A 25,671-nucleotide genomic window follows, 5' to 3' on the forward strand; every position below is an offset into this window, starting at 1 on the left:
CATACCAAACGCCTTCTTCACTATCCTATCTACCTGTGACTCCACTTTCAAGAAGCTATGAACCTACACTCCAAGATCTCTTTGTTCAGCAACACTCCCTAGGACCTTGCCATTAAGTGTATAAGTCCTGCTAAGATTTGCTTTCCCAAAATGTAGCACCTTGCATTTATCTGAATTAAACTCCATCTGCCACTTCTCAGCCCATTGGCCCATCTGGTCAAGATCCTGTTGTAATTTGAGGTAACCTTCTTCACTGTCCACTACACCTCCAATTTTGGTGTCATCTGCAAACTTACTCCTCAATCCATGCTCATCTTATTATTTAGGCTAACATCATACCTTATGAAGGGCCCTCTTAAAATCCAAATGCAGCACACTTTTTGTTAACCAGCGTCTATGGCACCAGGAGTGTGGTGATTGATTAAATATTCCAATTGATCAAGAGGTCAACATAATCAATGTAAAAACACACATTAAATAACAAAAAAATAATGCAGCAGGTATACACATCACTGTTATACTTTATCTACAGCAAAAATCACTTAAATAATAATGCAACTTTGTCTGAATAAAACCTACTGGCAGAGAGCCTTCTCACTCAACCCACAACTGACTATTTGACATGGCATAAGTTGCAATAATACATTAATTTTCAGTATTTCTGGTAATTTATTTTGCCTGTTTATCGAGAGTGCCAGTTTATAAGGTACCGTGTAAAGCAAAGTTTGCTGTGTATCTATCCATTGGTCTCCTTTACCTATCCTGTTAGCTACATCCTCACAGAATTCTAATAAATTTGTTATGCGTTATTTCACCTTTTTTGAGGCCATGCTGACTCTGCTTGATAATGTTATGTATCTCTAAATGTTCTTACATACTTTGAGGTCGGTCAGCTCAGTTGGCTGGACTGCTGGGTTGCAATGCAGAGTGATGCCAATTCCCCCACAGGTGGAAGTTACCATAAAGTACTCTCTTTCATAACTTGTCCCCTTGCCTGAGGTATGTTGACCCTCAGGTTAAACCACCATCGGTTGTCTCTCTCTCTCTCTCTCTGTATAACGAGAGAGCAGCCCCATGGTCCTGTTAGTTTATGGCTTTACCTTGTTACAGGTCATTCTGGTGTAATGAGCGTTTCATTAACACGAGTTGGCTATAATACAATTGATGAATTGTGGACACTGTTTAGATAATGCGAACCTTCTACTGAACGGGTATAGCAATTTTCCATAGCGATCTTGTACAGCACGATTTTCTTTAGTTTGTTTTTCGTTAGCACGGTGTTGCAGATGAACGCAACTGTCATGTTATAGCAGAACGACCTGTATATCCTTTATAATACTCTAACAATTTCCCAATAACAGATGTTAAGCTAGGAGGCTACAGTTACCTTTATTTGGCTCCTTCCCTTTTTTAAACAAAGGTATTACATTGGCAGTTTTATAACCCTCGAAGACTTTTCCAAAATCTAAGGATTAACTGTTAAACCAAAAAAAGCTGCATATGTCTGACCCAATAATTATTTCAGGGATGAGAGGATATTCCTCCTTGTGGGCGGAGTCTAGACCAAGGGGACATAATTTAAAAATAAAAGGTCTTTCATTTAAGACTGAAATAAGAAGAAACCTTTTTTCAAATGTGGATATTTTTTAGAATTCTCTTCCTCAACCTTGAGTCAGCAATCAGATTAGCTTAGTGAACAACTTATCTTTTATCCCAAGTTGGGACTTAATATTGGGCATGCTTGGAAAACTTGCTGACCTATACTAATATTGGAGTTGATCAGTTTTATCTCTTGTCTTTAACCATTTTTAAGATTGTAAAAGGGGGTGGTAATTGCATCATTGATTTCCTTTGTGGCGAGTGAAATATTTTGTTCCATGTCATTTATGAATAGATATGAAGAGCATAGCTACTCTGTTTACTGCCTCCCACAATCTCCATTTTCGGTGTTGAAAATAGGAATGGGAGTAAACCATTTTCCCCTTCAAGCCTGCTCTGCCATTCACTACCCGTTTCCTTTGATTCATTTAGCCCTAAAAACTATATCTATCTCCTTGTGTTTGAAACTGCCTTCCAGATAGGAAGTCAAAGTTCCTTCCACAAACCTTTACACAGTTCCTAATTATGTAACCTTCTACATTTATTAATGCAGTTCTAAGAGTTTTAAAACCATTGAAGAAAATTTTAGCACTGAAGTGGACACTATATCAAAGTTTGAGAGGTTATTAGGAAATACAGTAAACTTGCAGTATTTCTGGTAATTTTTTTGCCGGTTTATCGAGACATAAAAATGTCAGCTACTATTGCTAGATATTTCATGCCTTATTATTTCCTGAGATAACGACATGCAACATCACAAAAAGAAGATATTATTTTATGTTGTAATATTCAAAATATTTTGAAGTAACATGCCAGTACTTGGATTACCATACTCTAAGAAGTAGTCTCCATCTCAGTAGTGTTATCTGAGGGATAAAACTTACTGGACCTCCTTCAGTAAATCACTCTGCCTCTCACTGTCCTTTCTTCTTTATGATGCTTTTTAGAATGTATCTTCTGCACAAAGATTCTGTTTCCTATCCTAATGTCTGCTTTGTGACTCAGTATCAACTTTCATTCAATAGTATACCTGTAAAGTGCCTTTCGACACTACTGAATTAAAAATAAATTGGCTCAGATTTTTGATGGCAAAACTGTCAGCCATCACTGTAATTACCTCTCTAAATTTGAGAAATCCATAAATTGAGTTAAGTGCAGAAATCCACATGTTGCTATTGGTGATTTTACTTTTGTTCATAAAGTAATCTGTTCAAGGCCACACAGACTACTGTCAATTTTCTTTAGATTGTGATACCTCCATTCATGATACTTAAATCAATTTATTTCACTTTTGCACAATTTTAAAATATGACAGCTATTCACTGTTTTTATTCCTGATTTGATGTCTAAGAATACGTCAGTGTGTTGGTTGCTTACTAAATATAATTTGACCTATTGAGTCTGTACTGTCATACTATCATTCAGTCTGTGCATCCATAGGAATATGTAACTGCTCCTTTCACTTTAACGTGTAACCATTTTAATGTGACTTGAGGCCAAGCTATCTTAAAAATAGTCGTTTGTGAATACACAGGCAAAGGTTAGCATTATGATAAAATAACACAACTGTGCCGAAAAATGAGCCACCCCTTAAATCAACTTGTCTGGTTTAAAACATAAATAAAGACTGGCAGTTAATTGTCAATCATTAACTTGTGCATTCTCCATGGAAACATCTTTATCAAGGAGGAACATCTTTCCTAATAATCAGCATTCTTCTCTCAATCTCCTCTCATGCAGTATAAAATGTTGTTTTTTTTCTCTTATTAGTCATCTTGTGAATTGTCCTGATGAATGCAAGATGAAAACCTTACACATTATGTGTCTTGTTTCAACAATACTCGAGTTCTGTATTATCAAAGGAATAATATTCGATTCGTTACATTTTGTATGAACTTTCTGATTCTTCCACTCGTTGCAGCTTTATCCTGTTTGATAAACAACAAATGAAAAGCAAATGCTGTTCTCAACGAATCAAGATGTAATTACTTAATGGATGGAGCACAAAAATAGGAGGCGGCCATACAACTCCATAAGCCTCTTCCCTCATTTAGTTAGACTATTGTTGCTTGCTTCAACTGCAGCAATTAATCTCTAATCCATATCCATCAATACTGCTACCTAATAAAAATGAGTAATACAGAATCGAAAATTTCAATGGACGGACAGCCTACAGCATTTTCATCCAGATTTCCCAAAGTCTAAATAGATCCTGATGGTAAAATTGCTAATGTAAAGGAATTGTCTTGCTCTTCTAGTGAATCTCTTGAGTTTTCCCATCATTGGAAAGATTCTATGGTGTGACTAAATCCTAAACAGTCACTTTTTAAGAGATTTGTTGTACCAGTAGAGATCAGGAAAATCAGAAGATTTATTTGGATTCTGTAGTTGTGTCTTCAGCATTTATTTAGTAGCTTCAGTGAAATGTTTACCCAAATTCCAACTGCATTTCAGTGATGGAAGAGCTCTTGAGCAAGGAAGTTAGCGCTCTATAACCAAAGCAAAATTATTTTACTGGCCTTTGCATTTGACATCATTCAAAAGGGTTAATAAAAATTGCATCGGGCAGTCTCAGCATTATTTGTAATGCTTTTATGTGTGACAGCTGGCTTGGAATCGGAAATCACTCAAGTACATTTAAAACACTGTACTTATCTGTAGCCGGAAGCACAGAGGAACTGTTATCAAGCTGTATGGCAAATTTGGAGTTCTGTGCAATATATTATGCATTGCTGCATTATATTACACTTATTCAAAATTGCAAATCATTCTTCACTTCTCAGTGATTTTTATAACATCATTTATGTTCATGCCTAGGTTGAACTAGAGTTTTACAGATTTTACTTACAAATGAAACATCGTATCTTACATACTTGATAGTATTTAGTTGTTCTTGTGCAGAAAAACACATTGATTAAAATAATTAAGGAGATAGCAAAGCATACTCCTTTAAATGCTGTCAGTGGTGATACAGGGGAAAGATTAAATATTTTGTTATGACCTCAAGCATAACAGACTGCAGTGCCTGCTGCATTCTTACTTCACGCAGTGTGTGCAAATATATGTAATTAAATGGCATAATTACAAGGATGCTTTCTTTACTTTTTCAAAAAATCTCATTCATGGAATGTGGGTGCTGCTGGTTAGGACAGAATTTATTCTCCGTTCCTAATTGCCCTTGAGAAGGTGAAACTGATCTGTCTTCTTGAACTGTTGCACTCACTGTAGGCTAGGTGGACCCACAGCGGTATTAAAGAGGGAGTTCAAGGATTTTCAACCTGTATCCTTGTTCTGGACTCCCCAGTCAGCAAAAATATCCTTGCATGTACTCTTTCCAGACCTGTTAGAATTTTGTTTCAGTTAGATCTCCTCTCTTCCTTCTACACTCTGGTGAATACAGACCAAGTCAAACCAATTTCTCCTCACAGTCCTGCCATCCCCGGTATTAGCCTGGTGAGCCTCCAATCTACTCCATCTACAGCAAGTATACCTTTCCTGGGTAAGGAGTCAAAAACTGCATGTAGTAATCCAGCTGTGGTCTAACCAAGGCCCTGGGTATTTGCAGCAAGACATCCTGACAACTGAATGAAAATCCTCTTTCAGTGAAAACCAACATAACATTTGTCTGCTTAATTGCTGCTGCACCCGCTGTCTACTCTCACTGACTGGTGTGCAAGGACACTCAGATTCTTTTTGTATGTCCATCCTTCTGAATATGTCACCATTTAAATCATACTCTTTCTTTCTGTTTTCTATGCCAAAATGTATAACCTCATAATTAACTACATTGTATGTATGTGTGCTCACTCACTTAAATCAACTTTAAGCTCCTCCTTGCCTCACCCTCATAACTCAACTCCATCCAGTTTTGAGTCATCAGCAAACTTAGAAATGTTGCATTGTTCCCTCAACCAGATTATTGATATATATTGGGAGAAAGTGAGGTCTGCAGATGCTGGAGATCAGAGCTGAAAATGTGTTGCTGGAAAAGTGCAGCAGGTCAGGCAGCATCCAAGGAGCAGGAGAATCGACATTTCGGGCATGAGCCCTTCTTCAGGAGTTGATATGTATTGTGAATAACTGGGGCCCAAGCACTGACCCTTGGAGTACTGCACTAGTCACTGCCTTCCTTCTATGAAAAAACCCATACATTCCCACCTGTTGTGTCCTGTCTGTCAACCAATTTTGGATCCATGCTTAAAAATACACCCTGTTCCTTGTTTTTTAATTTTGCCCACTACCTCTTGTGCAGGACCTGCCAAAAGCCTTCTGATCATCCAAATACATCACATCTCCCTTATGTATTCTACTAGTTATATCCTCAGAAAACCTCCACTAGGTTTGTTAAGTGTGAATTGCCTTTCATAAACCAATGCTGGCTTTATTATGACTAGTCCAATTCAATTTATGGTAACTGTTAATTCCCAGCATGCTGAATTCAGTGATGGTCATACTATTGAATGTCAAGGGTGATGGTTGGATTCTCTCTTATTGGCAATCACCTTTGTCTCGGACTTGCATGGCATGAGTGTTGCCAAAAAAACAGAGAAGCTGTTATCTAGCTGTATGGCAAACATTGAATTCTGTACAATATACAGGGTGGCTCAGTGGTTAGCACTGCTGCCGCACAGCACAAGGAACTCAGGTTCAATTCCAACCTTGAGCAACTGTCTGTATGGAGTTAGCACATACTCCCTGCGTGGGTTTCCTCTGGGCAATCTGGGCAGTCCAAAGATGTGCAGGTTAGGTGGATTGACCATGCTAAATTGCCCATAGTGTCCAGGGATGTGCAGGCTAGGTGGATTAACCCATGGAAATATAAGGTTACAGGGATAGGGTAGTAGGGGGTGGATCTGGGCGGCGTGCTCTTCAGAGGGTCGATATGCCAAATAGCCTGCTGCCACACTAGGGATTTTGAATTCTAATTATTGTGCCTTGCTACTTTATTATGCATTTGTTCTGGTGGGACTCCGTTAGCTTGCTTGACTGGACATGTGGTTTGCAAACTGATGCCAACAACAATTCCCAATGGGTTAAAGTTGCCATCAAGGTCCGGCTTTCTCAGTGTCGCCCCTTACCTGAGGCATGGTGACCCTCAGGTTAAACTTACAATGAGCCACTTCTCTCAAATGAGTCAGCAGCCTTCGGTCCTTGAGAACTGTGGCAACGTTCACTTCTCTTGCCAATTATCAGATCAAGCCTGAATGTTATTGAGGCCATAGTGCATTTAAACAAGGGCTGATCAGTATTGAAAGAGCTGAGAGTGGTGATGATTATTTGTATAATCATCAGTGAACATCCTCACTACTATCTGTGGAACTCTAGCAATATAGCATGGGGTTGTGATGATTGACCTCCATGTACATGGTATGGAGGTGCCAATATTGGACAAAGGAGCAGCACTCCGAAAGTAGTGATTTCCAATAAGCCTGTTGGGCTATAGCCTGGTGTCATGTGACTTCTGACTTTGTCAATGTACCACAGCTGTCTTCCATTGCAGCAGCTATCATTCTGACCAGTGGTAGCTTTTTCGCTGATTCTCATTGACTTCAGTTTTGCTAAGGTTCTGTAATGCCACACTTTGTCAAATAGTGTCATGCAGTCATCCTCTTCTCCCTTCTTGAGTTCAACTATTTAGTCGAAGTTTGAACCAAAGCTGTAACAACGTCAGCCCAAACTCCAAACTGAGCATCAGTGAGCAGAATATTGTTGAGTAGGTGCTGCTTGACAGCACTGTTGAGGATACCTTCCATTCCTTTGATGTTGATTAAGAGTAGCCTAATAGAGAAGTAATTAGTCAAGAAGAATTGTCCTGCTTTTTGTGCACAAGGTACAGCTAGGCAAATTTCTACATTACCAGGTAACTGCTGGAACAGCTTGGCTAGGGGTGCAACTAGTTCTAGAGCACAAGTCTTCAGTATTATTGCCAGAAAGCTGTCAAGACCCATTTCAGTTGCAATATCCACTGCCTTTTGCCAATTCTTGATATTTTGTAGAGTCAGTAAAATTGGCTGAAACTGACTTTTGTGATGCTGGGGTCCCTGGTTGAACCAAAATGGATTGTCCATGCAGCACCTCTGGCTGAAGATGGATTTAACTGCTTCAGCCTTTCCTTTTGCACTGATGTGCTGGGCTCCCAAATAATTTAGGATTGGAATATATGTGAAACCTCTCTTCTGGGGAATTGTTTAACAATCCACCATCATTCATAATTAGATGTGGCAGGACTGAATAGCTTACATCAGCTCTGTTGGTTGAGGGATTGCTTAAATTGGTCAATCACTTGCTGCTTATGCTCCATGACCTTGCCATCCAAATTGTGGGTGCTGGTGTGGTGATACCAGGTGGGTATGGTCTAGGTGGTAATCAGCAGAAGGTTTCCTTGCATAGTTGATGGAATGCCATCAAATTTTGTGTAGTCTGGATTCATGTTCAAGGACTCCCAGAACAATTCCCCAAATTTTTTCCAACTATCTAATCATTGTAACACTATCTCTGGTGGATGTGTCCTGTTTGTTGGAGAGAATATACTGAGGGATTACGATTGCGGTGTTTGGGGCGTAGTCTTTCTCACAGAATCAAACATTATAGACAGTGTCAGGTTTTTGTTTGACCAATCTGTGGGACAGCTTTCCCATCCCAAAATCCCCAGATCTTATTAAGAGTACTTTGTAAGGTCAACAGATTTCATGATGCTTGCCCAGTAACTGGTTTTTGTGCAGCTTTTTTGATTTTCTTTCCATTCCTCACCCAATGTTGTCATTTCCAGTGTCAATTCTGCTGGTTTGTCCAGTTTAATTCTTTTTATTAGATTTTGTAGTGGTCAGATATAACTAAGTGGCTTGCTAGACTACTTCAGAGGCTGTTTATGAGTCAACCCATATTGCAGTGGGTCTGGAGTCCCATGTTGGATGAATCAGTTGAGGGCAGCAGCTTTTCCTTTCCGATCCCCAGAGCATTATCCTGGATTACTTGTCTATTGATAAGCAGGCAGAAATGCACTGGTATTATCTGGTCAACGAATAAGGCAATGACACTTTTATTGAAATGATACTTGTGGGGGCTGGCTCACACCAGAAGTATCATTGATAAAATAAATAATGTTATTTATCTTATTTTCTACTTGGGACCTCTGCACCTTCTGGACATAATATCAAGCTCAATAATTTGAGCACATTCTCCCGTCTCCTTCCCCCAGCCTCCATACACCAGGCCTTGTCATCACATGGCCTGCTACCGCAAACAACCCATTGTTAGCCATAGAATTAGCAGCTATTTGTTCTCCCAGGCTGACTCTCACCTATTCTTTTTACTGCCCAACTTGTTTTTCTCTCTCTCTGTGGGCTCCATCTTCACTTATTGTTTACTCTTCTCTCCCTTTCACCCCCCCCCCCCCGAACTTTTCCTGAATTAAAAGTAATAGGAGAAGTGATAGTTAGTTTGCAAAAATTTTCACCCCAACATTTCACGTATCTGCTTGTGTTATTTCAGTAATGTGAACAAATTTGGTATAAATTTGCACTATTCAGGGACTGAGTTCGGTAACAGAGAACACTGATAATCTGGTTATCAGATTGGAAACGTCTATGCATAGTGTTGTCACAAACGAGCAGTCGAGTTGATCATCTGGAGTACAAAAAATCATTTTCTGTTCTGAGCATTGTATACAGAAATGAATAAATCTAAAGGCAGCCATTGAATATTTTGGAAATTGTGTGTCAAAGATCCTGATGGTTGCCCAGCAACTGTAGTTTTTGTGCAGCTCTTTTGATTTTCATTCCCTTTCTCAGCCAAGCAATATAAAAATTGAATTTCAGCGAAATATTCTTGTAAAATGAGATGCAATGAAACGGTGGCTCAGTGGTTAGCACTGCTGCCTCACAGCAACAGACACCCCGGTTCAATTCCTGCTTCAGGTGAGTTTGCACATTCTCCCCCTGTCTGCGTGGGTTTCCTCCGGGTGCTTCAATTTCCTCCCACCATCCAAAGATGTGCAGGTCAGGTGAATTGGCCATGATAAATTGCCCATAGTGTTAGGTGCATTAGTCAGGGATAAATATCAGATAGGGGAATGGGTCTGGGTGGGTTACTCATCGGAGGGTCAATATGGACTTGTTGGGCCGAAGAGCCTGTTTCCGTACTGTAGGGAATCTTAAAAAAAACATGGATTGTATAAAAAAAATGCATTTTCAGATTGGGCACAACTGCATTCTCACACTCATTGTGAGCACTTGCTTGTACACAAACAAACACATGTTTGATTTTTCTCTGTCTTCCACTTGTCTAGGCGGTGACCTAGACATATGGCCACACAACATCCATTTCCCAGTAGCTAAATGCCCTTTTCCGTGTTCTTTATGGAATGCCAACACCCAGGTTATTTACAAGCTGGAATTGACTGTAATTCACAAGCTGATAAAGCTCAATAAATGACTTGCAAAGCCCTGAAACAAACATGGGTTCTTTTTCACACAGCAGTAGTTTTCAGGCTAACCTAGGTATATGTGCAGTCGAACAAACAGACCTTAGAGAAACAACAAACAAAATAAGATTTCATTTTTTCAAAATTATTTCATTCCTGGGATGTGGACATTGCTGGCCTGGACACATTTATTGTGTGTCCCACATTGCCATTGACAAGGTGGTGGTGAGATATAATCTTAAACCTCTACAGTGCATTTACTATGGTAATCCATGATGCTGTTAAGGAGGGAATTCCAGGATTTTGATCCATTGATACTGAAGGAAAGGTATATAATTTCAAGTCAGGGTGATGAATGGCTTGGAGAAGATCTTGCAAGTGGTGGCGTTCGTATGTTTCTGCCGCCCTTATCCTTCTAGATGGAGGTGGATGTGAATTTGGAAAGTGCTATCTGGGGATCTTTGACAGATTTGTACAGTGCATTTTGTAGATGGTACACACTGCTGCTGCTGAGTGTTAATGGTGGAGTGACTGAATGTTTGTAGATGTGGTATCAGTCAAGTGGATTGCTTTGTCCCGAGTGGTATAAAGTTTCTTGAGTGTTGTTGGAGCTACAGTCATCCAGCTAAGTGGGGAGTATTTCATCACACTCCTAACATGTGTCTTGTAAATGCTGGACAAGCTATGGGAGTCAGGAGGTGAGTTATTCACTGCAGAGTTCTTAGTCTCTGACCTACACTTGTAACCACTATATTTATTTGGAAATTCTGTTCAGTTACTGGCCCGTTCTGAAATTGGGAGCTGGCAGGAGCAGGAACGCTTCTGTTGTCTTCATGTTCAAAGAATGCAGATGGTGTTGCCTAGTGTTGACTCACCCTGCTTGCAAGTGCCATCGCTACTGCTGCTTATGTGTTCCTGAACCAAGGTGTTTCCTCATTACCTATTGCCACTTCTGATTCAATGTCCTTGTCCTGAATCTGTTGCTCCTTGCTTCTCATTAATCACTTAACTGGAGGCCATCGCTGGCATTGCAGTAGCCTAATTTTCATTCCATTTTGCCTTGCTTAAATTTAAAATATTGGTTTATGATTTCTCTCTCTTCCTCTCTCAGTAACAACCAGTAATTTTAAAATGTGAGCTACCTTATCATCCTATATTTTAAAAGCATGTGCAAGTGTGATTTAATTTTTAGATAAGCCCTGAATTCTGTAGAAAGTTTTGGAAGCATATAAATTCACTAGTAAATTCAGTTCAGCCTTGGACTGAGTACTTGCATTTGCTCAGTAAGGAAGGTCTAATCCTTTAATTTTGCAAACCTAATGTACCTTAATATGAACTGTAATTTGTATTTAGCATGTAAATAAAATTAGCAGTTTAAATTTCTGTAGTTCTGTGCTTTGAGCAGATTCTTTTCCAAGCAGTGAATTGAAGAAGCAGTTTAATTAAGAAGTGGCTGAAACTGGATCCTCACTAACTGAGTGAGCCTTTACAGGAAACATATATATCAGTAAACAACTTAATGTGACTTAGTGCTTGATGTTTTTGAGTTGAGCATCCCAGGGAGTGTGACTTGCAACAAAGTGCTGGGCATGATTATCCTTAAGACTGCAACTTTGAATAATAGTGTACCAGAATCGAGCACCTCAGGAGTTCAACAGATAAAGGAGGAAGGTGTTGGTTGCTTTTGCCTAAACATAGCAGCTGATTCATGGGTAATATTGGTGAATATTTCTATTTTTTAAACTAGAAGTAACATTCTTCAGTTTTGTTTCAGGCCCTTAGACTTTTTATCCCCTTTGAAAAAATAATGATCTGTTAGGTATAGAATTGAAACCAGTACATAAAAACAAAATGAAAAATGCAATAAAGTGTACAGTGTAGCAATTCTTCAAGAGTTAAGAGCAGAAATACTGAAGTGATTTAATAAATAACCAAAATAAAATGTTAGAGTTGATAGATTGAGTGATGTTTTGCAGCTCCAGCATGTAGGTGCTGCTGGATGCTAAGGTGATCCACATTGAACACATCTGTAACAAGTGGTTGCAGCTGAGTAACTACAGATCTGAGCTGAGGAGCTGGAGTCAGAACCTATGGATACTGCATGGCATTGGGTGGGCGAATGTTATTTGGACACTTTGCTCCAGAAGGCGGTTACATCCCTTAGATTAAGTAATTCATGCTCAGGATGTGATTGTAAGCAAGCGAGATATGGGGACCCAAAAGTTAGCTCATGAATACCCTCTGTCTATACAATTATCAAAAGAGAATGATATTCTTGCAAGCTGTGTAGAGAAGAATGGGAACTGCAGAGAGGATGAGCAAACAGACTATGACATCTTGACATGGGGGGGGCATTCAAGAGGTGCGAGGAAGTAGGAACGTAGCAGTAGGGGTCGTTACAACAGGGGGGATAGACGGTCTTCTCTACAAACGTGAACATGAGTCTGAAAGGCCATGTTGACTAGCTGGTGCCACGGTGAAGGACATCTCTTGTGGGCTGGGGAGGGATCCAATTGTTGTCATCCATATTGAAGCTAATGACATTGATTTGTCTGGAAAAGATGTTCTCCTGAAAGATTTTGAACAGTTAGAAGTTAAAGCAGGACCTCCAAGGTAACAGAAACTTGGTTTTATAAACCTCTATAAGGCCACCCTTCAATCCCCAATAAGCCAATGTAAAAGCATCCCAGCTTATCCAGCCTTTCCTGAAAATTCAAACCCTCTAATTGCTTTGAGCATAATTTCGGCAGAGAGGTAATATGTATTCCAACAAGTCCTGACGAACCTATCCCAACAGTCACCACATCAGAGGTCAGATCAGTTTTCCTTCATGTGAATCCAAATAAGTGATGGGACCAGATGGAGTACCAGGCCGTGCACTCTGATCAACTGGCAGAGGTCTTCTCAGACATCTTCAACCTCTCCCTGCAGCAGGCCACTGTCCCTGCCTGTTTCAAGAGGGCCAACATCATTGCTGTGCAGCATGTCTCAATGACTACCGCCCAGTGGCCCTACCTCCGGTGGTCATGAAGTGCTTTGAAAGGCTGGTCATGAAATTAATCAACTCCAGCCTCCCCACTACTCTTGACCCACTCCAGTTTACCTATCGGACCAACAGAACCATGTCAGATGCCATATCACTTGCCCTTCACTCCTCCCTAGAACATCTTGACACCCAGAACAGCTACATAAGAATCCTACTCATTGACGACAGTTCAGCCTTCAACACTATTATCCCCTCGAGGCTAGTATCTTGGGCTAAGCCCCACACTCTGCAACTGGATACTTAGTTTCCTGACTCTCAGGCTACAATCAGTGAAGACTGGGGACAATATTTCATCCTCACTAACACTCAACACTGGAGCCCCCCAGGGGTGCGCACTTAGCCCCCTACTGCACTCACTGTATATCATGACTGCATTGCCAAATACCAGACTAATGCCATTTACAAGTTCACTGATGACACTACTATAGTCAGTTGATGGCGACGAAATAGACTACAGACGGGAGATTGGAAGACCTGGAAAAATGGTGCACTGAGAACAACCTATCTCTCAATGCCAGCAAAACTAAGGAACTCATTATTGACTTTCGGCGGGATGTTACGCGTGACCCCCTACACATTAACAGCACAGAGGTGGAATGAGTGGAGAGTGTCAAGCTCCTGGGTTTGGTCATCCAAACAAGCTTTCTTGGACTCTTCACATGAACGCACTGGTTACAAAGGCCTAACAAGGTCTCTTCTTCCTGAGGCAGCTGAGGAAATTTGGCATGACAGCGAATACCCTTGCCAACATTTACAGGTGGGCCATGGAGAGCATTCTGTCTGGATGTATCACTACCTGGTATGGCAACTGTACCATTCAAGATTGGAGATGGTTACAGAGAGTGATAAACTCGGCCTGGACAATCACAAAGGCCAACCTCTCATCTATAGAATTTATAGCTTTTTTTATTCCTGATGAAGGGCTTTTGCCCGAAACGTCGATTTTGCCTGTCCTCGGATGCTGCCTGAATTGCTGTGCTCTTCCAGTACCACTGATCCAGAATCTGGTTTCCAGCATCTGCAGTCATTATTTTTACCTTATAGAATTTATCTACCAGGCCCGCTGTCAAGAAAAGGATGCCAGCATTGTCAAAGATCCATCCCACCCTCCAATGTTTTTCTACAACCTCTACCATCGGGGAGAAGGTACAGAAGCCTGAACACATGCACCAGCCAGTTTCGTAACAGTTTCTACCCTACTGTTGTTAGAATACTGAGTGGACTCTCAAACTCTTAACATTCGCCTATACCTGTGTTTTTGTTTTTGCTGCTGTTTATCTATTATTTACTTATCTATGCTACTTAACTATGTGATCTGCCTGTATTGCTCACAAGACAAAGCTTTTCACAGTGCCTTGGTACACATGACAATAAATTCAATACAATATCTCCAATTTAATAATATCCTTTCTATAGCTGGGTGACCAGAGTTAGACACACCAACATTGTGTACAATCTCAACATGATGTACCAACTCCTGTGCTCACTGATCTGAGCAATGAAGGCAAACATGCTAAATGCCTTCTTACCCTGTCTACCTGTGATGCAGCTTTCAACGGGCTATGTACCTGAACCCCTAGGTCTTTCTGTTCAACAACACTATCTACGGCCCTACCATTAACTCTATAAGTCCTGCCCTTGTTTGTCTTACAAAAGTGCAATACCTCGAATTTATCCAAATTAAAAATTAAAATTCATCTGCCACTCCTCAGGCCAATGGCCCAAATGATCAAGATCCTGAGGTAACATTCTTCACTGTGGTAGAAGTAGCCATGTAGCTTAAAAGAAACATCGGTCAAAACTGGGGAGATAAGGGTAAAATTTGAAAGCAATTGTTCTTTACTTAAATTGCATAGTGTTTGGAACAAAATAAATTAATTAGCAGTCCAAATTGAGACCGATGGGCATATAGAGTCAGAGAGTCCTAGAGATGTACAGCATGGAAACAGACCCTTTGGTCAACTTGTCCATGCCGACCAGATATCCCAACCCAATCTAGTCCCACCTGCCAGCACCCAGCCCATATCCCTCCAAACCCTTCCTATTCATATACCCATCCAAATGCCTCTTAAATATTGCAATTGTACCAACCCCCACCACTTCCTCTGGCAGCTCATTCCATACACGTACCACCCTCTGCGTGAAAACGTTGCCCCTTAGGTCTCTTTTATATCTTTCCCCTCTCACCCTAAACCTATGCCCTCTAGTTCTGGACTCCCTGACCCCAGGGAAAAGACTTTGTCTATTTATCCTATCCATGCCCCTCATAATTTTGTAAACCTCTATAAGGTCACAAGGAGATCAAAGCGAAAGGTCCAGAGAAACAGAAAATGCTGGCCCCACCATTGGCACCATGAACAAAGTGCAATTCAAGCTCTAGAAATTCATGGACAAGAAAGTGCTATTCAGACTGACTGGGGGAAGGCATGTACAAGGAATTCTGCATAGCTTCGACCTTTTCATGAATCTTGTGATGGGTAAGAACAACAACGACATGGTTATTATTCAAGGGAACAGCATTAGAATGCTGGAAGACTTGGAACAAGATTAGTGAAAACAGCATTACTGTGAAAACAAGCTAGTTGATGAAGGAGGGGCACTCCAAAAGCTTGTACTTCCAAGTAAACCTGTTCAACTCTAACCTGGTGTTTTGTGATTTTTCATTTTTTACTGTGAAAAGATGACACAAATCTCTCCACATATAATTATTGTGAGCTGTGTAGTGTTTGTCCTTAGTTTTTATGGTTGTAGACAGTAATTTGTTTAAAGTTGATTCAGTGCAGCCTAACTAGTTTGTGAGTACTTCATAATACTAGGATGAACTACAAGACATCAAATCTGCAGTTCTATGAAAATAAACTGAACAAAGGGCGAAGTGAACATAGTCCATTGAGAACACAAGGTTTAGGAAATAATGGGGAGTGAGGAAATGCCAGAGAAGTTGAATAAATATTTTGCATCAGTAACCACAGTAAAGAATACTAATAGAATTTCAAAAATTCTTAGCAATCAAAGGGCTAAACACGAGAAGGAAATAAACATGATTACCACCAGTAATAGTTCTAGGGAACTCATGGGCTGATAACGAATACACCCATAGATATGATGATTTGCATCCTACAGTGTTAAAGGAAGTAGCCATAGACTTTGTGGATGCACTGTAATAATCTTTCAAGAATCCTTAAATTCTAGAAATTTCTCAGAGGATTGGAAAACTACCAATGTAATACAAAAACAGGAAGTGCTGGAGAAAGTTAGCAGGTCTGACATCATCCCTGGAGAGATCAGAATTAAATTAATGTTTCAAGTACAATATGATTCTTATTAGGAATGCCAAAGCTTTGAAGTTCTGAAGAAGAGGTCATATTGGACTCAAAGTATTAACTCTATTCCTATTTCATCTCTAAGCTGAACACCTATAATTGGACAAATGTTGGTCTGTTATGAAGATTGTAACAGCATAGCATTTACTAATGCATGAAATAGGAGAAAGTGAGGACTGCAGATGCTGGAGATCAGAGCTGAAAATGTGTTGCTGGAAAAGCGCAGCAGGTCAGGCAGCATCCAAGGAGCATGAGGATCGACGTTTTGGGCATGAGCCCGAAGAAGGCTCCTGAAGAAGGGCTCATGCCCGAAACGTCGATTCTCCTGCTCCTTGGATGCTGCCTGACCTGCTGCGCTTTTCCAGCAACACATTTTCAGCTCTAATGCATGAAATATTCAGCATTGCTTCACAAAGCGGATACATTTATCAGAGTTCTTTGATGAGATAACAAGTAGGGTAGATATCAGGGAACCGGTTGATATAATACATTTGGATAAACACAAAGAACATAAGCGCCTTAATCAGATAAGAGCCCATGCTATTGGGGAACAGTCTATTGGCATGATTTGAGGACTGGCTAGAAGGCTAAGAGTTGGAATAAAGAAGGAATTTTCAGGATAGTATCCAATACAAGTGAAGTGAGAGCACAATTATTTCTGGGATCACAATTATTTAAAGGTTATATTAATAACTTGGATGAGGGAAAGGAATGTATTGCAGCCAAGTTTAGGATGACATAAAACTTAGTGGGAAGGCCAATGGTGAGGGTGACACAACGAGCAAGCAGAGGAATATAGGCAAGTTGGGTGGAGGCAAATACTTGACAAATGGAATGTGATGTGGGAAAATGTAAGGTTGTATACGTTGACAGGAAAAACAGTCAAATTTAATGATATTTAAATTGGAAGATACAACAGAAAACTGCAACATAGAGCATTCATAAATCACAACATGCCAGCAACTAAGATTAGCCTTTATTTTAAATGGAATGCAGTATACAAATAGAGAGAACTTGCTAAAACTACACAGCACGTGTCAGACCAAACCTTGAATACTGTGAACAGTTTTGATTTTATTATCGAAGGAAAGATACGCTGGTATTGGAGGAAGTCCAGAGAAGGTTCACTTGTTTGATTTCGGGTATGGAGAGATTTCCTATGAGGAAGGGTAAGTAGGTTGTGCTTGTACTCATTAGATTTTAGAAGAATGGGAGATCTTATTAAAATGTTAAGATTCTGAGGGGGCTTGACAAGATACATGTTGAGAAGCTTTCTCCCCTTGTGAGAGAGTATTGGACCAGAGAACAGATCAGTGTAAGCAGCTGCACATTTAAGATGGATGACAATATTGTTTCTCAGAGGCGAGTGAATCAGTGAAACTCTTTACCACAGAGGCTGTCAAGGCTGGGTCATTAATTGTATTTAAGACTAAGATCGACATAAATTTATCAATAAGAGTAGCTATGGCTATAAAGATAAGGGTGGAAAGTGGAGTAGAGGATTATCAGATCAGCTGTGATCTCGGTGAATAGTGGAGCAGATTTGATGGGCCAATGGGAGAAAGTGAGGACTGCAGATGCTGGAGATCCGAGTCGAGAGTGTGGTGCTGGAAAAGGCCAGCAGGTCAGGCAGCATCATAGGAGCAGGAGAATCGACATTTCGGGGATAAGCCTGGTGAAGGGCTTCCTGATGAAGTGCTTATGCCTCAAATGTCGAATCTCCTGCTCCTCGGATGCTGCCTGGCCTTGATGGGCTACTTCTGTTCCCACATTTTATGGTCTAAATTAGTAGATATTCTTAAAAGACAAAGTCTCTCCATGACATATTTATGTGCAGCAATATTTTTACACCTCTCATGGAATGTGAGCGGAATGTTATAGCCAATCACAAGTTGTTCTTTAGAAGGTGGTGGTGAGCTGCATTCTTGAACCACTGCAGTCCATTTGGTGTAAGTGCACCCATAATGCTGTTAAGGAGGGAGTTCCAAGATATTGACCCAGTGACACTGAAGGAATGTTGATGTATTTTCAAGTCAGGGTGGTGAGTGGCTTGGTAGGGAATTTGCATTAAAAAGTATTAAAGTACAAGAAACCGCTGACTCAGATCAATGGAAAATGAGCATCCAATGAACTGGAGAGCTATACAAAAAAATTGCCAAAATGCAAAGACTGCATGAAAATATTGCAAGGCTATCAAAGCGAATATTACATTACAAAGATATTTTCTGAGAAGAAATCTTTCAGTGGAGAACCCACCATCTGAGGCGAAGTAAGAATGTTAAATATGACAAAATATAATTGTGCAAAAGTGGGTGGTCAGAAGATTAGAGTATTAAAAGAACACTCTGCACGATGGCTCAGTGGTTAATACTGCTGCCTCACAGCGCAAGGGACCCTGACTCATTTCCCACCTTGGGCGACTGTCTGTGTGGAGTTTGCACATGCTCTCTGTGTTTGCGTGGGTTTTCTCTGGGTGCTCTCCCACAATCCAAAGATGTGCAGGTCTAGTGAATTGGTCATGCTAAATTGCCTATAGTGTTAGGTACATTAGTCAGGGGTAAATATAGGGTAGGATAGGGGAATGGGTCTGGGTGGGTTACTCTTCAGAGGGTCTAAGGCCTTTTTCCATACTGTAGGGAATCTAATTTAATAACAGTGAAGAATGATTAAAAGATTAGTCAGGTGAGAAAAATTAGGAAAAAAAATCAAAGAAGTTGTTTTATTGACAGACAAATAGGACAAATAGCCTACTCCTGCTTCTATGTCTTATGGATGCCATTAATATCTAGAAATCTGTGCACCCAGTGACTGATTTGATGTGACTCCTTGGAGTAGAGGATTTCAATATGTAAGGCCACTTTCAGATTGCATTGGCTCCGCTGTTTGAATCATATCCATTCTTGGCATAGACATTTAATTTGATTTTTTGATTTGGTTTATCATTGTTGCATGTATCTAAGTACAGTGAAAAGTTTTTGTTTTGTGTGCAGTACACATCCTTGCAGGGCACTGGTGTTGAGGATTGTCATAGAGGAGGTGCTGTTACATATCTTCACTGATTGTGGTCTGCGAGTCAAAAGGTTGAGAATCCAGTTGCAAAGGGTGGAACAGAGATGTAGGACTCAGTTTGGAGATTATTTTTGTTGGGATTATAGTGTTGTAAGCGGAGTTGTAGTCAAAAAATAGAAGCCTGATATAGGTACCCTTTATTATCCTGATGTTACAGGGACGAGTGTGGGATTAGGGAGATGGCATCTGCCGTGGACCTGTTGAACCGGTAGGCAAATTGCAAGGGATCAAGTGATATGAGCCATGACTAACCTCTGAAAGCTATTCATAATTATGGAGGTCAGAGCCACCAAGCGGTAGTCATTGAGACATGGTTGCATGTATTTTCTTTGGTACTGGGATGATAGTTGTCTTCCTGAAGCAGATGGAGACTTCCGATTACAGCAAGGAGAAGATAAAGATGTCAGCGATTAGTCCTGCCAGCTCATCCACACATGATTGAGTGCATGGCTAGGAACTCCATCTGGGTCAGTCACTTTCCAGGGTTCACCCTCAAGAAGGCTGGTCTAAGGTCTGCAGCAGTGACTGAATGAATAGGTGCGTCCGAGACTGTCGAGACAGGTGACACTGTTTCATCAACCATCTGTTCGAACCGAGCATGAAAAGCATTGAACGCATCAGGGAGGGATGTATTTTTGTTCACTAGTGTGTTCCACTTCATTGTTTAACCCATTATGTTGTGTAGACCTTGCCATGGGCACAAAGTGTCAGTAAGTTAGTTTAGATCTCTAACTTAGTCTGGTAATGCCTCTTGGCCTTCCTAATGGCCATAAGGAAGTCATATCTAGATTTCCTGTAAAGGTCTGACTTGAACACTGCATGCCTGGTTTTCAGTATGCAATGAATTTCCCAGTTCATCCATGGTTTCCAGTTGGGGAACGAGCAGATTGATATCCAAACCTTGCATCATTTATGCCCTAAATATTCCAAGTTATCAGTCATCCTGGGTCATAAATGGCATCATGAAGGAAAGATCTGTTATTGAAGAATTAGATTTTGCCTCCTGAGTGTGCAGGTAAATAACTTACTACATTCCAAGATGCTAGCTGGATAAAAAGCAGGAAATTACATCCAGGAAACATAACTATTCTCGTGCTGAAAAGCTGAGTGGTTTTAAAAGCTGTTGTCAACAGCATCTCCTGGAGGTCCTTAAGTTTTGCAATGTTTCAAACAACATTGGTTTAATCGATATAGCAGAATGTGTCTATTATCCTCAGCTTCAAATCCCAACTTCCATTTACGTATTAAAACCTTGTCACTGACATCAATATCTTCAATTTCAGAACAAAACTGTACATTCCAAAAACTCCAACTGTTTGTGAGTCATTAATTTGCATACATTTAAAGAACTTGCATTGCATTTGCACTGTTTCTCATAAAGATACTGTCAAAATAATGTATTCTTATTGGCTAAGTAGGTAATACGAATGAATTGTTAATTTCTTGTGTAATATTTGACATGTCTACTTTATTGAAATAAACTCCATAAAATTCCAGCCATGACGTAGGAAAGAATACAACCAATAAAACTCAATAGATAAATGAAGCAAACAAATGGTTGACATTGCCTTTTATAATCATTGGCTGACTTTGAGCTTCCTATTGTGTGTGTAGTAATTCATTACTGTAACATGCAAAGCTTTCTTTTACACTCTGATTGGTACTAACAAAATTCTATAGAAATACATATGCTGACCATGGTTGGCTCATGCCATTAATCTTTGTTGACCTTACAACTGGTTCATGAGCTATTTAATTACAAAATGATGCCACCTACTGAACTTCTCATTAGTGATTCACCAAATGGCACCTACAATATGGGTTATGTACCTACTTATTGGGAAATAACAGCCATTTAAAATTCAAACGCTTAAGGTGCTGCCATGTCTTAAAAAGCTGTTTAGTTAAATTTCAGGCGGCAAGCTGATATAAACTCTCTCTCAAATTGTAATGCCTCCTGTCATAATAACAGTAAGCCATGTTGCAAAGTTACTCCATATCCTGGTAACATCTTCTGATTTGACTGCCTGTCGTATTTTAGATTACCTAACTGAAAAGTATATTGGAATATAAATGACTTTTTTTTTAATGTAGCATGACCTACTTTAAATGAATTGACTTTTGGTACTTTGAACAGCTCAAGGCTATTAGTGCAGTGTAATGATATAGTTGCAAAGCATTGTGACCTTTTGGGATTGGAGTATAGTATGTGCTATACAGCATATGTTTGCAATTCTTGCATTTTATTCTTTGTATAGAGGCCATGGTGAGCTGTACTCACCATGCTATATTCAAATTGTGTAACTAACAACTAGCTATCAATCACGTTGCATTGTACTTTGATTGTCAGAGCAGAATAGGATAGAGTAGCTATAAAATGAAGCTTTGACTAAGAGCCCCTCTCAAAAGATATTTCAAATTATGTTCATTAACCAGATGTTTCTAAATGTTGTACATGCAGCCTCGATTAGTTCTTATTTACGACTTGTACCTCAAACTCTACAAGTAAACCTCCAAATTGTTTTGAAGTTTCACACAAAATGGTGATTTATAGGATGGATATCTGTGAAAGCTGTGTATTTTAGTGAAAGCCATGTTTCAAGAATAATTGCAGCAGAATTTCTGTAACTGTGTAATTATGCAAATTAACTTAACTGCTACAGTGTTTCTCTATTGCTTGCTAAGCCATTGTTGGCAGATTGAAAATTACTAAAAACTGCCTTAGGCTCAGTTTTCTTTTTCTCTGAGTGATAGGTAACTGATTGCAGTAGGAAGCCTCAGGCATATAATTGTTGATTCTGGATTAGAGGTGCTGGAAAAGCACAGCAGTTCAGGCAGCAACCGAGGATGCTGCCTGAACTGCTGTGCTTTTCCAGCACCTCTAATCCAGAATCTGGTTTCCAGCATCTGCAGTCATTGTTTTTACCTATATAATTGTTGAGGATAAATATGAAGTTCAGGGTCTCTTTTGTGTGCTATTTAAGTAGAGTGGACACTATGAAACCTGATTATCTGTTTGCCCAAAACTAGATTTGGTACATGAATTTTAAATACGATGTAAGTGTGCCTTATTGCATAGCTTTAGCGACCTTTGCTCGTCCTGCAGATAAAATATGTGTATACTCGAATAAACGTTTAGCCCCCATTTTTGGCCAAATAATCTGGAATTTTCCATTTAATCTCGTGTAAAGGTCGACCCTCGTCCTTCACTGGACAATTGACATTTTGGGTATAAGCCCTTTACTAATCCAGGAACTTGGCTCATGATCAGGGGACTTGTGTTCACATCATGCCTCCTCAGATGTCAGAATTTGAATCCAATTAAAAATTTGGAATTGACAGTCTAATAATGACCGTAAATCCTGTGTTGATTGTCAGAAGAGGTGTAGTGGACAGCAAAGAAGGTTAACTCTGATTACAACAGGATCTTGATCAGATAGGCCAATGGGCTGAGGAGTGGCAGATGGAGTTTAATTTAGATTAAGGTCCTAGGGAGTGTTGCTGAACAAAGAGACCTTGGAGTACAGGAGTTGGGAGGTCATGTTGCGGCTGTACAGGACATTGGTTAGGCCACTGTTGGAATATTGCGTGCAATTCTGGTCTCCTTCCTATTGGAAAGATGTTGTGAAACTTGAAAGGGTTCAGAAAAGATTTACAAGGATGTTGCCACGGTTGGAGGATCTGAGCTACAGGGAGAAGCTGAACAGGCTGGGGCTGTTTTCCCTGGAGCGTCGGAGGCTGAGGGGTGACCTTATAGAGATTTACAAAATTATGAGGGGCATGGATAGAATAAATAGACAAAGTCTTTTCCCTGGGGTCGGGAATTTCAGAACCAGAGGGGACAGGTTTAGGGTGAGAGGGGAAAGATATAAAAGAGACCCAAGGGGCAACTTTTTCATGCAGAGGTTGGTACGTGTATGGAATGAGCTGCCTGAGGATGTGGTGGAGGCTGGTACAATTGCAACATTTAAGAGGCATTTGGATGGGTATATGAATAGGATGGGTTTGGGGGGATATGGGCCGGGTGCTGGCAGGTGGGACTAGATTGGGTTGGGATATCTGGTCGGCATGGACGGGTTGGACTGAAGGGTCTGTTTCCATGCTGTACATCTCTATGACTCTCGATAAATGCGAGTTGCTGTATTTTGGGAAAGCAAACCTTAGCAGGACTTATACACTTCATGATATGGTCCCAGGGAGTGTTGCTGAACAAAGAGATCTTGGAGTGCAGATTCATAGCCCCTTGAAAGTGGAGTCGCAGGTAGATAGGATAGTGAAGAAGGCATTTGGTATACTTTCCTTTATTCGTCAGAGCATTGAGTATAGGAGTTGGGAGATCATGTTGTGACTGTACAGGATGTTTGTTAGTTCACTTTTGGAATAGTGCGTACAATTCTAGTCTCCTTCCTATCAGAAGGATGTTGTGAAACTTGAAAGGGTTCAGAAAAGACTTACAAGGATGTTGCCAGGGTTGGAGGATTTGAGCTAAAGGGAGAGGTTGAATAGGCTGGGGCTGTTTTCCCTGGAGCATCAGAGGCGTGACCTCATAAAATCATGAGGGGCATGGATAGGATAAATAGACAAAGTTTTTTCCCTGGGGTCGGGGAGTCCACAACTAGAGGGCATAGGTTTAAGGTTAGAGGGAAAAGATATAAAAGGGATCTATGGGGCAACTTTTTCCACACAGAGGGTGGTGCATGTATGGAATGAGTTGTCAGAGGAAGTGGCGGAGGCTGGTACAATTGCAACATTTAAAAGGCATCTGGATGGGTATATGAATAGGAAGGATTTGGAGGGATATGGGCCAAGTGCTGGCAAATGGGACTAGATTAGGTTGGGATACCTGGTTGGCATGGACGAGTTGGACCAAAGGATGTGTTTCAGTGCTGTACATCTCTGTGACACTATAACAGATCAACGGTTATGAGTCAGTGTGCCGGCCGTCACGTCCCATTCCAGCTTTCCAGACTGCTGGTTGTTCTGCTCCGCTCCCAGTCCTCCAGTCCACTGGCTGTTGTGTTCTGCTCTGGGTTTTCATAATTACCATAATTCAGTTTTATTTCTCTTTATTCATTTCGAGATCAATTGGGCTTCTCCTAATGATATGGTATCAATTTCGACGGGCATGAATTTCAGCCCCTCAAAAGAATTATATCCATGTAATAGTCGACCCCAAAAAAATGCGACTATTATTCTAGTACCTACAGTAGTTAAGAAGAGAAAGGTATTAAGAAAATAGAAAGATGCAAAATAGGAAATGGAGTAGGCCATTTGCCTCTTCGTGCATGCTGCACCATTCATATGATCATGGCTGATCATCCAACTCAGTACCCCATTCCTGACTTTGTCCCATACCCTTTGATCCCTTTACCTCTAAGAACTATTTCTAACTCTTTCTTGAAAATATTTGATGTTTTGGCATCAGCTGTTTTCTGTGGCAAAAATCCCACAGGTTCACCACTCTCCGAATGAAGACATTTCTTTTTATCTCCATCCTAAATGGCCTACCCCATATCCTTAGACCCTGACCCCTGCTTCTGGATTCCCCCATCATTGGAAGCTTCTTTCTCTGTTTTCAATTTCTATTAGACTTTTGTACATTTTTTAAAAGATCCCCCCTTGTTCACCTAAACTTCAATGAATGTAGTCCTAACCAATCAAGTTGCTCCTCATACATCAATTTAACCATCCCAGCAATAAATCTGGTAAACCTTTGTCGCATTCCCTCCATAACCAGAACATCCTTCCCTAGGTAAGGAGAACAAAACTGCACACAATACTCCAGGTGTGGTCCCACCAAGGCCCTGTACAATTACAGTAATATATTGTTGCTCCTGTACTCACATCCTCTTCCCAATAAGGCCAATATGTCATTTGCCTTCTTCACTAGCTGTTGCACCAAGGGCACCCAGGTCTCTTTGCACCTCTCCTTTCCTAACGTGTTGTTTTTAAGATAATTTGCCTTTGTGTGTTTGTTACCAAAGTTAATAACCTCGTAGTTATTCAAATTATACTTCATCTGCCTTGGATTTTTCTACTCACTCAACTTATCCAATCACACTTAAGCAGCTCTGCGTCTTCCTCACAGCTCACCCTTGCAGCTTTATGTCATCCGTAAAGTTGAGATATTATAGTTTTCTCATCTAAATTATTTACATATATATATATATAAAATACAGTGAGGAGCTGGGGTCCAAGTACTGATCCCTTTG

General features: G+C 40.4%; 2 protein-coding genes across 6 annotated transcripts in view; both read left to right on the forward strand.

Moving 5' to 3' along the window:
- LOC122540110 (WD repeat-containing protein 7) overlaps positions 1-25,671 on the forward strand; it is a 674,231-nt gene that overhangs the window by 387,313 nt on the left and 261,247 nt on the right. The window lies entirely within an intron of this gene.
- LOC122555124 (small nuclear ribonucleoprotein G-like) lies at positions 15,448-15,618 on the forward strand. The gene has a single exon (XM_043700833.1). The coding sequence runs from the start codon at positions 15,454-15,456 to the stop codon at positions 15,616-15,618; it is 165 nt and encodes a 54-aa protein (XP_043556768.1). The 5' UTR covers positions 15,448-15,453.

The sequence above is a fragment of the Chiloscyllium plagiosum genome, chromosome 1, assembly GCF_004010195.1.
Source record: "Chiloscyllium plagiosum isolate BGI_BamShark_2017 chromosome 1, ASM401019v2, whole genome shotgun sequence".
Lineage (NCBI taxonomy): Eukaryota > Metazoa > Chordata > Chondrichthyes > Orectolobiformes > Hemiscylliidae > Chiloscyllium > Chiloscyllium plagiosum.

Coding starts and splice junctions, on each gene's coding strand:
- LOC122555124 (XM_043700833.1), top strand. CDS start 15,454: ATGGACAAGAAAGTGCTATTCAGACTGACTGGGGGAAGGCATGTACAA.